The sequence below is a fragment of the Prionailurus viverrinus genome, chromosome B2 (genome assembly GCF_022837055.1).
Source record: "Prionailurus viverrinus isolate Anna chromosome B2, UM_Priviv_1.0, whole genome shotgun sequence".
Lineage (NCBI taxonomy): Eukaryota > Metazoa > Chordata > Mammalia > Carnivora > Felidae > Prionailurus > Prionailurus viverrinus.
Window position 1 is genome coordinate 146734594 of NC_062565.1, and position 17370 is coordinate 146751963.

Here is a 17370-nt window from a genome sequence, read left to right on the forward strand (position 1 = left end):
GCTGACAGCTCCAAGCCTGGAGCCTGCTTGGGATTCTGTGTCTCCCTCTCTCTCTTCCCCTCCCCTGCTCTCACGCTCTCTCTCTCAAAACCAAGTAAACATTAAAAAAAAATTTAATGAAAAATTATAATATTTGTACATACATTCTAGAAGCAAAAGCACAAAATTAGTAATAGGTGGTAGACTTCTAAGTGATTTTTTTAAAACATTTTTTTTTTCAACATTTATTTATTTTTGGGACAGAGAGAGACAGAGTATGAACGGGGGAGGGGCAGAGAGAGAGGGAGACACAGAATCGGAAACAGGCTCCAGGCTCTGAGCCATCAGCCCAGAGCCTGACGCGGGCTCAAAGTCACGGGCCGCGAGATTGTGACCTGGCTGAAGTCGGACGCTTAACCGACTGCGCCACCCAGGCGCCCCAGACTTCTAAGTGATTTAATAAGATTTCCCTCCATCCTGTAATTTATTTTTTATGTAACTTAAACAATTGATTATTTGCATCTTTGTAGTCAGAAGCCTCTCTCCTCTCTGCCCTCTGGATCTTCTCATTCAATGAGTCATGTGCCCTAGGTAACTCCCCTTTAGGTTTTTGCCCAAACCCAACATTCTGGTATCGTGACTGAGGACAAGGTCTGTAGAAGCAAAAGCAGTGGGGGTCCCTTTCCTAATACTTACTAACTCTGTGATTTCTGCCAGGATCTTGAAGCTATTGAAGCTTAGATTTTCTTGTCTGTAATATCATTTCATGTGGGTTTTGTCAAAAGCTGAAACCAAAAATGCTTATAAAACAATGAATATAATATTTGGGTGTTTTGTTTTTGTTATCGATGGCGTCCTAATTTAAGGCCTTTGCCATCTCATACCTGGACTACATCTTGACCACACATTCTCCTGACTCCAGGCCATCCTGTTAGACCTCAGTAGAATGAGCTTCCTAAATTAGGTTGCCCACATCACTTGGATGTCTTCCCTGCCATTCACTATTACCCGTAGGGCCTGATTGTGAAGGACTCCACAGTATGTCTGTCTACGTTGAACATTTGTTGAAATATATGTATTTTACTATATAAGGCACTTGTTATCTTTTACAGCTGTTACTAACAAAAACATCACTATCATAATGTTTTGTTATATTGTTATATTGATATATTATTAAAGTTTCTCATGAAATCTTTACCCAATAATACAAGCTCACCTTTGTTAATGATGAGGTATCCCATCGAGTACTACAATCAGATTTGATCATTGTAATACTTTTGCAAACATTTCCTCGGTCATTTGGTAACCTTAGGTAGTGACAAATTTCTGATGGGTTAGAATAATTATGTCTGGCATGTGGGGCAGACACTGAATTATAGTGCTACTTACTCAGAAATCTAGGCTAATGGCAACAGATTTGCCAGTCGTGGGGTTAATATGCAAGTGCCTGAGTAGCTCAGAGATAGTATAATTCTTGCCTAACTACAGTGGCCAAGTTTCAGGTTAAAGCTGATGAGAATAGGAAATTAATGTCTTTGTATCATATTGTCTCAATGTTAGTAAGCTGGCTAATCAGACCAGTTAGAATAACAAAATATAGATTTCTCAGCTTCCATTTATGCTAAAAAATAAACTATTGAAAAGGAAACTTTCAAACTATATATATCATGAAGAATTTTAGAGTGGCTTAAAATTCTTTCCTACTAATTATTATTAGTTTCTGTGACCATATGACAGAGCCTAGGATCTAAGTCCTAAATCCATCCCAGCACATTCAATGAGTGTAGGCATCTAAAGTACCCTGTCATTTATAGCCACTTCAAAGTGCATTCAGAAACTTGGTTCTCAAGTGCATTAGATTTTATTAAAAGCATTCTGCTGTGACACCCATTCTTCCTAATTGGTTTATGGACAGCCCCCACCATTCAGACAAATCCTAATTGCATTTTCCCACAAGTGTACTTTGATTTATTGTTCCTTATTCTATATTATTTGTAATGAAGCAGAGTAAAATTCCTAAGACATTAAACAAAATTTACAGTAGTTCTTCTATAAAGTGGGATGTACACAAGGATTCTTAATAGATTTTTTGCTTATTTTTAAATTTATTTAGTCCATCTACATTCATCTGTGTGATTTCCAGTAGCAATATCTTTATTACCTTTCCTGAGATTATTACTTACTTGATTTTTCGTGTTTAGAGTTTTAGAATTACTTAGAATGTTGGAATGGATTATGTATAGAGCATTAAAAATATTATATCCTTCTGTTAGGTTTAAGTAGGTATATATGTATTTGGAACAGAAAAAATATTATCTAGGGACAGTGACAGGGCATCTGCATAAAATTAGGTAATGCCCATGTTGTGCTAACAGGTTTAACTGAAAATATTCTAGTCAGTTTTAGAATTACAACTTTTGAGATTCCAAGAGTTAATTTGGAATGGATCTATACCAGAATCCAAAAAATATAATGTTTTAAAATAAGTAAGTGGTACAAATATAAAAACAGAGGATAATAATATTCAAGAAAGAACTTTCTCACTGTTGAGTTATTACATAATAGCAAACTAAGTAAAGAGTCTCCATGGAATTATAGGCATGGGATCATTTCTGTAGGGAGTCCATGAAAATTGATGTGAAGAAAGACAAATAGAACTTGTTTATAACCATTTGTAAAGCCTTCTAGGCTTCTTAGAGAGAAATATGTCGGTTCTTTTAAAAGTTTGGATGATTAGAATTTTGAATTCAGAATCAGAAACAATGGAGTATATTTAGAATAAGAGGCAAAAGGAAAAAGAGAAATCAATTTTAAGATAAAAAGGAAGGAGAGAAAGATAATCTCTAGCAAAATTTAGGTGAACTGAGCAAATGGGAGTCTTGCTTTCCACAGCATAAATAATAACATCTAGAAAAATTGGAAAAGGTGGTTAGCAGATGATGAGCAGACAAAAGATCTAACTATCCGTTGCAGCTGAATGTTTTAAATGAGGAACTGAGCCTTTCATCTCTACTGGAACAGTAAAGAGGCCTTCAACACCCATGGTGTCCGTGGAGACCAAGTGGGGGCAACTTGGACTTTCACCCTAACCAGCAGTAATAAGATGGCACCCCTTTCTGCTGGGGCTGTCAGAGAATGCCTCCTAGTGGGACAGGAATCTCATCACTGCCCAGTAGTAATGAGGCCACCCCTTCTATGGCACCGAACGGGGAGCAGTAATGGGGCACTCCTACCCCTCCCTATCAGGTACTGATAGTGATACTGATGTCAGGTACTCCCTAGTGGTCCCGAAGCCCCCACCTTCACCCCATGTCAATGAGAAAGTCCCTCTCCGGAGTGAGTGGAGGCCAGGTGGGTACCAGGATTTCTACCCCAACCTGACAGTGATTAGGTAGTACCCTTCCCCACCTCTGTGCCAGAGATATGTTGGAAAACACCAGCTAAATCAGAAGGTTGAAGGTCTGGAGTCTCACAATACACCAAAGGGCAGGTTTCAATAGAAAATAAATCATCACACTGAGAATCAAGAAGATCAAAAAGCAAATGAAAAAAGACAATCAATAGATGTCACCCTTACCCTCTACACCCTGGCAACCACCAATCTATTCTCTATTTCTTTTTTTTTAAATTTTTTAATGTTTTTATTTATTTTTGAGACAAAGAGAGACAGAGCATGAGCAGGGGACGGGCAGAGAGAGAGGGAGACACAGAATCTGAAACAGGCTCCAGGCTCCGAGCACAGAGCCCGACGCGGGGCTGGAACCCACAGGCCGTGAAATCATGACCTGAGCTGAAGTCAGATGCTCAACCGACTGAGCCACCCAGACGCCCCAATCTATTCTGTATTTCTATGAGTTCAGTTCTTTTAGATGCCACATGTAAGTGAGATCACACAATAATAGTCTTTTTGTCTGACTTATTCACTTAGCATAATGCCCTCAAGGTTTAACCCATGTTGTCACAAATGGCAAGATTTCCTTCTTTCATTATGGCTGAATATTCATATATATATACATATACATATACATATACATACACATTTACATATACATATACATGGTTGAATATTCAAATATATATATTTGTATATTTTTACATATGTATTTTTCTTTATATATTTAAATTTTAATTTAAAAAAACACAAAAAATGAGGTATTGTTGACTAGCAATCAGTACTGTGCAATAATACAATGCACACAAACATGAACACACATGTGCACTATTGCACTATAACTTTCTATAAATATGCATGATGCTGGTTTAATTTGGCTAAGTTTTCTTTCTTTGGATTATGTATACCACTTTTTAAGAGGTGTTAAACATGATGACAGATGGTAATTTGTGTGTGTGTGTGTGTGTGTGTGTGTGTGTGTGTGTGTGGTATGTAACTTGTGGGCAAAATTAAAAGTTGTCAATTCTTTGTCAATTTCCAAAAAAAAAAACGTGATTCAAAATTGACCACTCCATGAATTGCTAAAGTCCAGGAACGGCATCCCTACAGTTTCTGTTATAGTAATGTAGCTTAGAATGTATATGTAACATCCAGCTCAGAGCTCTGCACAAAGCTGTCATCATATACATATGGTTACCTAACAATTAGGTACATTTGTCTGAAAATGGTGGCCAATAATTCTAATACCAGAACAAATTTTATATCTTTTATTAGTGAAAGGCAATCTTGCTTCCCCATAGTTACTTATGTAATTGTATGCTGGGAATAATGTGCTAGGTAGTGAAGAAAATTCTAAACTCTAATAAACTGTAATAAATGCCTTTGTGTTACCTCACTCTTCAACCCCATTTCAGCATTTAATCATGTTAATATTTTAATATCCTATTCAGTTTCTAGCATTAGTGTTTCTGTGTGCATTAAAAAATGTATTTGTCATTATTTAGTATATTTACTATATTAGATATATTTTTATATATTTCTTGGTTAAAATTAAATTTTTTTACATGAATATTAAAAATTAACATTATATCAAGTAAGTTATATTACATAAATTATTTGCATTTTGTTCATAGTAAGAATTAACAAATTAATCATGTTTTTATTAAATTAATAAATAGGGACACCGGTGGTGGGTTAGTCGCTTAAGCATCTGACTCTTGGTCTCGGTTAGGTCATGATCTCATGGTCGTGGGATTTAGCCCCCTGTCAGAGTCTGCACTGAGAGTGCAGAGCCAACTTGGGATTCTCTCTCTCCCTCTTTCTCTGCCCCTCCTCTGGTCACGCTATATCTCTCTCAAAATAAATAAATAGATTAAAAACTAATAAATAAACTAAACATAAACTTTCAGAGAAAGATTATCAGTGGTCTGTAATTTTCTAAATAGTTCACTAATTGCTTTCATTTTGTAACCTAATGAATTAGTTCATAAGTAAATAATACAGATTTAAAAAATATTCTCAATGTGAATAACTCAATATGAAATGTTTCTTCTTTGAGAAAAATCTCAGTTTTGGGGATGAAAGATTCACATGTAATCTAATGTTACTTCCTCACAAATTCATAATATCAAATTTATGCTAATCGACACATATATATATAGATATAGATATATAGATATAGATATAGGTATAGATATATATCTATGACCAGTTTTTGTTATAATTTTCTTACTTATTATAATTTAATTTCATATAACATTTTCATAGTTTGTTGTTAACATGAGAACATATTTTACCATTTTATGTATATAGAAAGATTTAAAGGACATATTTTAAAATGATTCAGTATTCCATAAAGTATAGTTTATAGTTCCATAAACTATATATATAGTTGAACATTCAAATATATGTATTTTTGTATATTTATACATATGTATTTTTCTTTATGTATTTACATTTTAATTTAGAGATTAGAATTAGCAATTATTAGAAATCTTAAAAGTTTTAACATTCCAAGTGGAACTTAGATGCCTCCATTAAATTTTTTTTTCTTAAACAAAAGTTTAGGCTTTTTCCCCCTTATAATGTAATAGTTTTTAAGTGACTTTTTCTAGGAATGCTTTCTAAAGAAACTCAAAATAAAGTAAATTCTTAATGATTATAAAATAATTCTCCTCTGTAAGTTTTTGTATTAGTGAAGCTGCTGTTTTCCATCGTTAGACATTTAGGTCTTTATCTTCCAGAATATTTCATATGAACTAAAACTGAAGTAAAGCCTTTTTCGCTGTGCATTTTTCAGTATTTTTTAAAACCTGATTCCTATTTTTTTCCTTTCCTTTGAAGGTGAGAGGCCCGCCAGTTGCAGGAGCATTTAAAGAAAGACCAACAAAGCCCACAGCATTTCGAAAATTTTATGAACGAGGAGATTTCCCAATTGCCCTTGAGCATGATTCGAAAGGAAACAAAATCGCGTGGAAGGTAAGTCAGGGCACAGCTGGGGGAACCAGCCGTGTACCGCTGGAGCGACATCTCCCAACACCGAACGAAGTTGGCTAACCAAATAAGCTGGGGTGATTTCTCAGAGAATGGAAGGTGGTGGGTAACTCTTAGAGAAGGCCCCCCTTGTGTCAGCTGTCCACCTTGACTAACAATTAAATTATAGCCTGCAAAACAGAAAATGACAGAGTTGCTTTGCCTTAGAGAATCGTCCGCTGCCCAATTCATCTCTATTTTTATGAGAACCTGGCAGCCCGGCCTGTTTCAGGCAGTCCATCAAATGATGGAACTGGTGGCTGAATACGGAGAGCAACAGCCATTTATCTCCTCCAAATTTCACCTTCCTGCAGGACACTTCCAAATGGAAGCTTTAATTACCTAAATGGATAGGTCAAGATTGTCTGCTCCCTGGAAATGCAGAGCAGAATACAAAAGAAGGTTGGTTCTCATTGCCGCACTCTCTCCCTGTCTGCAGCACGTGTCAGTGGCGGTGGCTGTCATACGTGCCCGGTTAGAGGCTGACCTCCACGCCGAAACCATTACGGCACCGACATTTTTCTGACAAAAGGTTAATTGGCTTCAAAATAAATGTATTGCCTAATGACTCCATTGTAATGTGGCTGTGTTTCTTTCTAAAAGGCTCACTGATGTTATTTGTAAAAACTTGCCAATCTCTTAACTGGAGAAGGCTTTTACATTTAATTTGAAAAACGAAATGCTGATCTCTAAACAGCTTCTGCTATTTAATTATTTTGTGTTATCAAGGACTTTGCTTTGGGTGATATTTATCAGCTAAAAGGGTTTCTCGGGCTAAAGACAGAGTTGTGCATGCGTATCACATCAGACTGAGGAACATAAAAGGTTTTTGCCAAATATCATCCAAGTGAAGCAATTGACCCATTTAACTAAAAAGTCCCACAATAGTGTCTGAAGGTGAAGGTAGGAATTGTGTGTGATTGGTACAAATAAATTCACATTAAAAAAATTAAATGACCAAAATAAAGAATTCATCAAAGCAAATACTTAGATTCATCAAAATTAATCTTTTCCTTCCTTTATGGAAAAACTGAGAGAATTGTTTGTGCTCTTTCCTGTATGTCTTCAAATGTTTTCATATAATTATCAAGCATTTCTAAATCTCGAGCAGTCTTTTGGTATTCAAGTACTGAATTTAGAATTACTATAAGTTGTTTGGCGATAGAAATCCCGAAGGTGTCCCTGTTATTAAATTTTGTCATAAGTTTTTTAGGAGGATGAAGAACATGACTATCTCTATCTCGGTTTCAGTCATTTCTATTAAAATGTGAATTTGTTATATGACAATGTGCATATAATGAGAAAGAATTTATAGCAAATACAAGTAATTTAGGTATTTTAGTCTTAACATAAGTATATATTCCCAAAACTTTACTGTAACTTTTGGGTTTGTTTATATTTGATTAATTACATGGATTTTGTGTTTGTCTATATACTGGTTCCACAAGGTAACACAGTGGACTTTCTGAAAAACCTCATTCCTGTGGAGTAAAACAATATGCTATAATTCCTTATAAAAAGTGAGTGGATTTTAGTGTTTTAAGCAGTTACAGCACATAAAAATTATGTCAATAAAAAAATTTATAGGTTTATTTTTACCTGTTCAAATAACTTTATGAGTAACTTTTGGAAGTGTCAAGAGACTAGGAAAGAAAATCATCTTGAAAATAATGAAAATGTAGGATGAATCATTTTGCTATATCTTTGATAATACAATAGCCAGAAGGGATATAAACTACTTTTGGTTTTTATAGCTATGTTAATTCTTTTAAGTAATTTCTGATGAGACTACTGATTCAGCAAGCCAAAAAGTCAGAATAAAAAAGAAGCAATTTATTTGCTGCCATTGGTAGAACAATAGCATACATTTAAGGAAACGTCTTATCCTATAACCTGTAGGCTTCTGTCTTTTTAAAGTCTCGCCAACCACATTTCAATTACACTACTCTAATATTGAAAGTAAAATGTGAGAATTATTAAGCATAGGCATGTGGACAATCTCCCAGTATAATCATAATTATTCCTTTGGTGCATGTGCTGTGAGGACAGTCTGGTACTTGAGCGGGGGAGGGCTTCTTTAGGATGCCATACCTCAGGAGGGGCTTTGAACGTTGAAGGAAGCAGGGCTACCCTCCCACACCCCACAGAATAAAAACAAAGACAAAAACAAAACACAACCCAGGACTTCCTTCCTGTGTGCCGACAGGGCCCAGGAGCCCGGGTCTTCATATCACTCATCTCCCCCTTAAAGACTTCTGAATAGCTCTGTTTCTCAGGAAAATAGTGGTCCCCTCTCCATACTCTTGTGACACCACTGGGACTCCAAGGGTTTGTGAGTGCCTGAAATGGTGTGCATGATTAAGTTGGAAGAAGTCGTAAATCTTTTATCAGAATTTCAAGAGGTATTGACTCGGAAATACTTAGGAGCTACTGTCCTGAAGCATGATGGAGGCTGTCCCAGCATCTGAGACTCAGCTCGTCTGGGAAGTCACTGATGGTTCCTGCCCATGACCCCAAGTTCCCTACTTGTTCCCCATCATCACTATACTAGAAATCATCCTATATTCTTGAAATAGAGTTACTGTCTGGTAACTACGTATAAATGACCTAATAAAGTCAGAAACTGGAAGTAACAGACCTAGGTAAATGTCATTTGCACATTTAGATTTTTCAACCCATATCTTCAACTGCCACCCTAGTGTAGTGCACATGAAAGTGGCTATTTGTTCCAAATGCCAAAACAACAAGGCAGACCAAATGCCGAATCTGTGCAGTCTAGTCTTTATGGTATCGCTGAAAATCAGAGCACGGTCTAATACAACTTTCTGCAATGGTGGAAATGGTCTACATCTGCACTGTCTAACAATTACAACTAGCCATATGTGGCCATTAAGCACTTGAAATGTCCCTAGTGAGAGTGAGGAGCTAAATTTTTAATTTTAATTAATTTTAATTTAAATAGCCACATGGTTACCATATTAGATAGTGCTGTTCTACATTAAGACAGTGGCAGTCAGAATAAATGCCTGAACCTGCTGGCCAGATAGATGACTATATGTATCTGCAAATTACTGTTAAAATGAAAAAGAAGGACCGATCCATGCATTTTTGCCATGGCTGTGTACGCTTATTGTATATTCCTTGGTAAACGTGAAAAAAGTTTTACAAAATTTTGGGAGTGAAATTTTTCCATATACTTATCAATGGCAAGTGAATTATCTAGGAAAAATGAGTAGCTCTGATCTGTAATATGAAATCTATCAGGCAAGCTCTGGCATACTTTTTATTTTTAAATATGTGTTTTCTGAATATACCTAAAGAACTGTTAATTGTTAATGGCTAAAGACATTAAAAAACACAATAATGACTTAAACAAAAATGTTTAAGTCTGTCCCTTTTTCTATCTTCTCCTTGACTCTACCAACATTCAGGGGACATGACTTTATTCTATGGCTGCTACCTCCAATATCCAGAGTACAGGCAACAGGAGGGAGAAGCAGCTCAACAGTTCGGATAAGTTACAAAGCAGACAGATACTCAGCATGAACAACAGACGTTCTAAAATTGCGTTTGAGTTTCCACATCTTAAATTTCCATCTGGGAGTAGGAAAGTTTTCTGTTACCTGTCTTCTCACTTCTGCCTCCCCCCAGGGTCCATCCCTGCTCCCACCCCCAACCCAGTAAGTTTCAGACACCCCTCAGGTCTCCTCTGGAGCTGTCCTGCCTTCTCAGCCTCCTCCCTGCTCCTTTCCGCCCCCACCCCCTGTCCTCTCCTCCCTGCCCCTCCCTGCTCCTCCTCCTTCCTTCTTCCTTCTTTTCCTCCTCCTCTTCTACTTCTTACTCTTCCTCCCTTTCCCTTTCTATTCCCTCCTTCCTTTCCTTTTTTGTTTGTTTGTTACTCCCTGGAATGCACAGTTTCCCCTCTAGTTCTTACAAGGTCACTTTGGGGAAGGAACTGGAGCCCTTCCTAGTTCTCTCTTTTCAACAGGAATCTGAAGTCATCAGGAGTAGTCACTGGAATGAATGTGAAACAATAATCGCTATTTACACACTTAATAAGGAGCAGAAATATAAATCCTAGGCAACGCATGAAATTCACTGTCTTATAAATTCTGATAACAAGCCATTGTTTTAAAATGGCATGGTAATACAGGTTATTTATTTATTTATCTATTTATTTATTTATTTATATTTACTTTTTGGGTTTTTATTTTTGAGAGAAAGACTGTGAGCAGAGGAGGGAGAGAGAGAGGGAGACAGAATCTGAAGCATGCTTCAGGTGTTGAAATCAGGTGTTGAAATGAGATGCTTAACCGACTAAGCCACCCAGGTGCCTTGAAACACAGGTTATTTTAAAATAGCCACTTTGATATAGACCTTGGCAGAAGGAGTTGAATAAAAATGTCAGAATCACACTGGATTTTTTTTTTTAATTAACGATATTGTATTATAAACCATTTAGTTTGGAGAGCTACAACTACGCTAAGGTGTCTCTTAAGTTCCTTCACTTTATGGGCATTTTGATATCGTAGATATTGATAGAAATCACCTTTCTCTATCTATCCATGGTGCCATGCTTTTGGACAAAATGTGACATACGCTAAGAGTTTTGCTTTCACTAAATTTCTAATGAACATGCACAAAGGTGTCCCAGTTATTAGGTAGGTTTGAGTAAGAAATAGATACCCTATAAATGTCCAGCCCAATCAGGATATAATACAAACCCTATTACAAAGGCAGCTCAGATAGCAAACATCCAGATTGTCTTATAAAGGGAAAATCTCAAAGTGGGCTTTGTCAGCAACTTACAGTCTCTCATCTGGCAAGGTTGTCGCAGGCTTTGTTCAAAGTGGCATCGCTGTGGTGGTGGGGGGGGCATTTCTGCATTCTTGTTTTCTCATCCCTTATTGAATATGTAAATGGTGTTAGTAACCTGTTATACTGAAATAAAATTCATAAGGCCACAACTGGTACGCATAGGCGGGTGTGCGTGAGAATGGACCTTAGGTAGTCTCACCTCTCTGCCAAGAACCTGATCTTCCGTACTGGCCTTTTGGAGATGTCCACAATGTCATCACAAAAGCATACTTCCCCTGAGGTGAATGTATTCACCATACAGTTACTTGATGATTAAAACTTGGATCACACAACTTGGTTTTTCTATTAAAAAGTGACTTCATAAATTAACATTAATCAGGTAACTAAGAACAACCTTTTCTAACTCTTAAACTGATGTGTTATATAAATGTATTGATATGTTTATATAAAGAACTACAAAATACAGAAAGTTAGCATATATTAAGAAAAATGAAAGAAAATGAAAACCAGATAGGGACCTACAATGGAGCCAATATCAAGGTCAAATAAAATGGCGTATTCTGAAATCTAAAGAAGGGATCTTTGTATTTCTGGTTTCTTCACTCATTTATCCCAGTGCCTAGAGCAGCACCTGGCATAGAGTAGGTGCCCAGTGATCCGTGTTGAGTGAATGGAAAGCCTACTAGAACAGATTGACTATCCTCAAGTTTTACTTCTCTAGACACTGTTTCATGACGTGTTTTGCATCTTTATCAGTGACCAGGTGCTAGATGATTGGGATGGCGTCTTTTTAACTATGGGAGCTCTAAGAAGTTTTGTTTCATGGGGTGCCTGGGTGGCTCAGTCGATTGAGCGTCTGACTCTTGGTTTCGGCTCAGGTCATGATCTCATTGTTCGTGAGTGTCTGTGCTGACAACATGGTGTCCTTGGCTCTGTGCTTACAACGTGGAGCCTGCTTGGGATTCTCTCTCTCCCTCTCTCTCTGCCCCTCCCCCACTCACTTGCTCACTCTCTCTCAAAAATGAATAAACATTAAAAAAAATTGTTTCATAATTATTAAAATAAGTATATTTTGAGATGTTCATGAAATAGTTTGGGGGATAAATATCGATTAGAAACTCCAGCAAGTTTGAATGCACAGTCCAGAATTCTATGCAATGGTTTTGGTGGATTGGACTTTTATTATAAAAATACTCCTTTGATTATATGTAAACTGATTTTTTAAATTTCTTAAATTTCTTTTTTTTTAATTTTTTTTATTAAAAATTTTTTTAACGTTTATTTATTTTTGAGACAGAGAGAGACAGAGCATGAACGGGGGAGGGGCAGAGAGAGAGGGAGACACAGAACTGGAGCAGGCTCCAGGCTCTGAGCCATCAGCCCAGAGCCCAACGCGGGGCTCAAACTCACGGACTGTGAGATCGTGACCTGAGCTGAAGTCAGACGCTTAACCGACTGAGCCACCCAGGCGCCCCAGATTTCTTAAATTTCAAAATGGCAAGTTCATTTATCTAAATGACTAAATATGTATGTCCAGTTTGAACATCCAAGTAAAGAAAATGATGTGCATAGATTAATTGGGTGCTTAAATTTATTTTTAAAATTGGCTGAACCACACCCACAATTCTGGGATGACTCATGAGCCACTAAACTCGTGCATGACTCTTCAGAATTTCTTCTCAGTTTGTTCTTTTTCTCGGTTCTTTTCAGTTCTCTGTAGCATTGATATTCATGAACTATAAAAAGCTCTGTCAGTGTGACTGTTTTCATTGACATAACTGATAATTTCCTACTAGGAAAAACAGTTATTGAATATAATCATTATTAAAATCATGCACTAATTTTCTTACAATTAAAATCAGCCCCAAACCATGGTAGCTCATTATCCATAAATAGTATTGCATTTAAAGTAAGCCACTCCGTGACATGATACCTGATCCATTAGTCCTCATTAGATTGTTCTTGAAATTCTATAATTTTGATTAATCATTAGTCCTTTGGTACCTGCAATTTCTTAATGTTTCAGTTTCTTAAGAATTCAAAAAATTAGTGTTATATCTATACCCACCCCCTATCCCAGGTAACACCAATGTTGATTTCTGAAATCTTGCAGGCAAATTTATTTAAGAGTTGAATAATTTGTTTCACATGAAGAAGAATGGATGTTCTCTTGGAATTGTTCTCTTGGAGTTTCTATTTCTTCTGATAACTGCCAAAGCTTGAGTTTGGATAGCAGGCCTTAGTAGAATTTGTAAGGCAAATTTTACAAAAGAAGAGACAATTTACCTGATTTTTGTACAAGTGAGCTGCCATGTTTCCACTATTAATTCCTCTGTGATTAATTAATAGACAGAGAAGTCTTGAAAAAAAAGTCCTCTGGCAATTACTGTGCTGCTCTGTGTTTTTTGGAGGAGGGGGCTGCTTGTGCAATTAAATGCCATTCTTTTATTTGATGTAAATTGCGATGTCTTAAAAGTGTAGAGCATGAAAACACAGCCGTGTATCAGAAATAACTTTAATTTAAATTGGTTCGATGACCTCTGAAAGCTAGATGAGAGGTTTTCTGCTGAATGGGCTGGTGCTCTCTGCTGCCTCTATAATTTATGTGAGAAATTAGTGCGAATGGTTCACTTTTATGGAGCAGTACTGCTTGTGGCAAGCCTGCAGAAACAATTTTCCCCCAAGCCTCCATCTGTTCTTCAAACTAGGGCATATGCCATCTCATCGAGCTTGAAAGTCAACTGATTTATAACTCCTGGAAAGTGCATAGATTGAAAAGAAAGGTCGCCCGCCGCTCTGTGACAGTGATTTGGTCGGCCTCGGCTGAAGACAATTCACATTCCCCGGGGCCCAAGGGGAAAAGCAGTGTTGTAAGTTTCAGATCTCGGTGGACTGACAACTGGAAGAGAAACAAATCACTCCTGCTTTCCTAGTGAAACGACCCCCTGTTGAAAAGTCGGAGCGGTCTTGGTAGTGTTAGGGTGTCACAGCTGAGACACTGTGTTGTCACTCACCCGCCCATGAAGATGGGGGTTTCCTGCCACCCTCCTAGGGATTGATGCTACCATTTCAGGAGTATCAGTACTCCAATCTTCAAACTAAAAATGTGTGTCACTGCTTGTTAGAAAGTTCCATTTGGGGACATAAACCGGACTTTGATGGTTTTTCGGTATCTGCCTGGAGGGTGAATCTCCAGCTCTGTTCCAATTAGTAATTTAATGAGTGGCTCCCACTCTGTCTTATCATTTGTCACATATCCCTTTTCTTCATTGAAGCACTTTTGAGATCAGAAGTTCTTTGACGGATGACAAGTCGAATTGGATTGATGGTATGATAGTAAAAAAAAAAAAATCAATGTTTGTTTGATGCTTTTATTTAGAGTGGTCAAAGTGTCTCTACATTTGAGGCTTCTAGATATCGAGTGAATTTTCAACCCCCTGCCGTTGTATTAAAATTTCTCCTTTTCTTTCAGGTAAAATCTAAATAAAGTGTTAATGAATACTGATATCAATTTTAATCCATATCTGAGGCAGCAATTTTAGGAAATTACATTTTAGCTTTATCAAAAAGGTTATTCTGACCTTGAACGTTCTATGTAAAAATTAGCACTGATGGGATAATCAGACGAATTCATGTAAAAAGAAAATTTATCCTTGGGGCGCCTGGGTGGCTCAGTCGGTTGAGCATCGGACTTGGCTCAGGTCATGATTTCACAGTGCATAGGTTAGAGCCCCTTGTTGGGCTCTGTGCTGACAGCTTGGAGCCTGGAGCCTGCTTCCGATTCTATGTCTGCCCCTCCCCCTCTAGCACACTGTGTCTCTCCCTCTGAAACTTAAGTAAACATTTAAAAAAATTGATCCCTTATCATTACTTATAAAGTTCTATTCTCAATATGAAATATATACATGTTTATCTTATAAAAAAAGAAAATATTGGGAAGTAGAAGGACTAAATAAATCACTCATCATTCCACCATTCATTGAATTCAGTTGTTGACATTTTTTAAAGTATTTCTGTCTTTTCTTTCTTTTTGCATAATTGAGATCATAGTGTATACAATACCTTGTGAAAGCTATTTGTCATTAGATGGCATATAAAAATGGTATGCATTTTTTCTTAGATTCTTCTGATTTTTTTCTAGTTTAAAAGTAATAGATGATTATTTTAGAAAATTTAGAAAATAGATAAAATGTATACAGAAGACAATATTTATTCTGAGATAACTTTTAGTAATTGATAGTTTTGTTCAGTCTTCCTTCTACATGTATGTTTTTAGCTTTGTTGAAATTGTGTTGATGATTCTTAAGGGACTTAAGGTAACATTCAAAGACCTAATTAGGACAGGAAATTCATAATGGACCTAACAGCCACAGGAGTACTAATAATTAATAGTTCTCTCCAGTTTGATAACACCACCAACAAAAAAGACAATCATAGCTTAATATGCATTTTTAACATTTCCCATGGTCATTACTCAAGGCCTTTAGAAAAGAGGCATGCCAATATATGTCTCCGTGTGGCTTTGCTTTGGGGGTGGTACCCATGGTATCTCCTTTAGCAGGTCATGCTCTACAGTGACCACCACCTCAGTGTACTCGTCATTGTGAACATGTTGTTAGTATATTTTTGGAGAACAGAAACAAATACTAACAAAAAGTTGTATTAAATACGAAACACATTTCTTGCTATTGAGAAAAGTATAAAAACAAATGTAGATAGTTGACAAAATCATTATAAAAACCAATCTTTGCCTCCCCCCCCAATCTAAGACATATCCCTTATGACCAAAAAAAAAAAAAAACCCTACAGAATTTCCAAAATTGCATTCCAGTTTGAATGATGAAAACACGTAAAACCTTGAAACCCTAAACTTCCATTTGAGTTCTCATTCAGATTCATTTTTCTCTGTTTTCGTGTATATCTTTAGACAATTTTATAAAAAGTGGGTCCATGGGTTGAATATTTCTGAACGCTTGAATATCTTGAAATATAATTTTTCAGCAATGCAGTTTGTGATTCATATTAACATTCTTAAATTTCAACTGTTTCCCTCTATGCCTCTGAAGAATGTAATGTCATTATATTCTAACATATGATTGTTGAGAAAATAAGACCAGTCTGATTTTTATTCCTTTGGTCTGTTTTTGTTTGCTTGTTTATTTTGTTTGGCAGCCTGGGTAATTGCACTATTTTTGTATAATTAAAAGTTGCTTCCATGTGTATCTTTTGCTTTCATCGATTCTTTTTTTAATATAGTGAGCTTATTCTGTCTACTTACTTGAATTTTTTTCTCAAGTGAGGAAAGTTTTTTTTTTCCCTGTAATGTCATTGATGATTATTTTTGTTACAACTTTTCTCTTTTCTTTCTTACAACAAATACATGCAGTGTGTAAATAAATTTTATCCTGCCATTTCTATCATTGTCTCCCTCAATATATTCATCTCCTTATTCACATGTTTTAAACTTCTGTGAGAGCTTTCTTCTGCTTTCTCTTGTCTTTAGTATCAATTTGTGTATCACGACATCAAGTTCCAATTTCACTTCCATTACCGTATTTAGTCCTACAAACTTCACACTGCTTATTTCTCCACTTATATCATTATACATATTGGCTTTAAAGTTATTGTACAAGCAAGTTTATCATGGATAATGTTGTGATTTATTCATATTCCATAACCCAGATTGGAAAAAATAAAAAAATATGGGTCAACCGTAATCCCACAACCCTAAGGTAGCCTCTATGAATCTGTTAGTGTGAACTTTTCAGACCCCTCTTCCTCTGCATTTGCAAATCTGCATATGCATGAAAATTTTAAAAAAACATTTTACTCATACTTCATAACTTTTTTCAATTAATTACAAGTCATAACCATCTTTCCACATCAATGAATGTGCACTTTAAAAATCATTTTGGGAATCTCTAGAGTACTTTACAATTTAACCAGTTCCCTATTGTTGGATATTAGTGTTTTTCTTAGATAGTAATGCTTTTCTTCAACCTTTTGTTAATATAAGCAATACTATTATCAACATCATTGTACATTTGTATATATTGTGTCTTGCAAGCATGTCTGATTATTTCCTAAGGGTAAAAGCTCATTTTCTTTTTGCCTTGGCCTATTGGCAACAAATGGATTTCTGCTTTTCT

The 17370-nt window shown here is 36.3% G+C and overlaps 1 protein-coding gene across 2 annotated transcripts in view; it reads left to right on the forward strand.

Moving 5' to 3' along the window:
• The window catches only part of PACRG (parkin coregulated), a 505579-nt gene that overhangs the window by 61855 nt on the left and 426354 nt on the right, over nt 1-17370 (forward strand). For both annotated transcript variants that reach the window (XM_047860011.1, XM_047860012.1), the window contains exon 2: nt 6215-6349. In XM_047860011.1, the coding sequence (XP_047715967.1) occupies nt 6215-6349 (135 nt within the window). The remainder of the gene's footprint in view (nt 1-6214; nt 6350-17370) is intronic.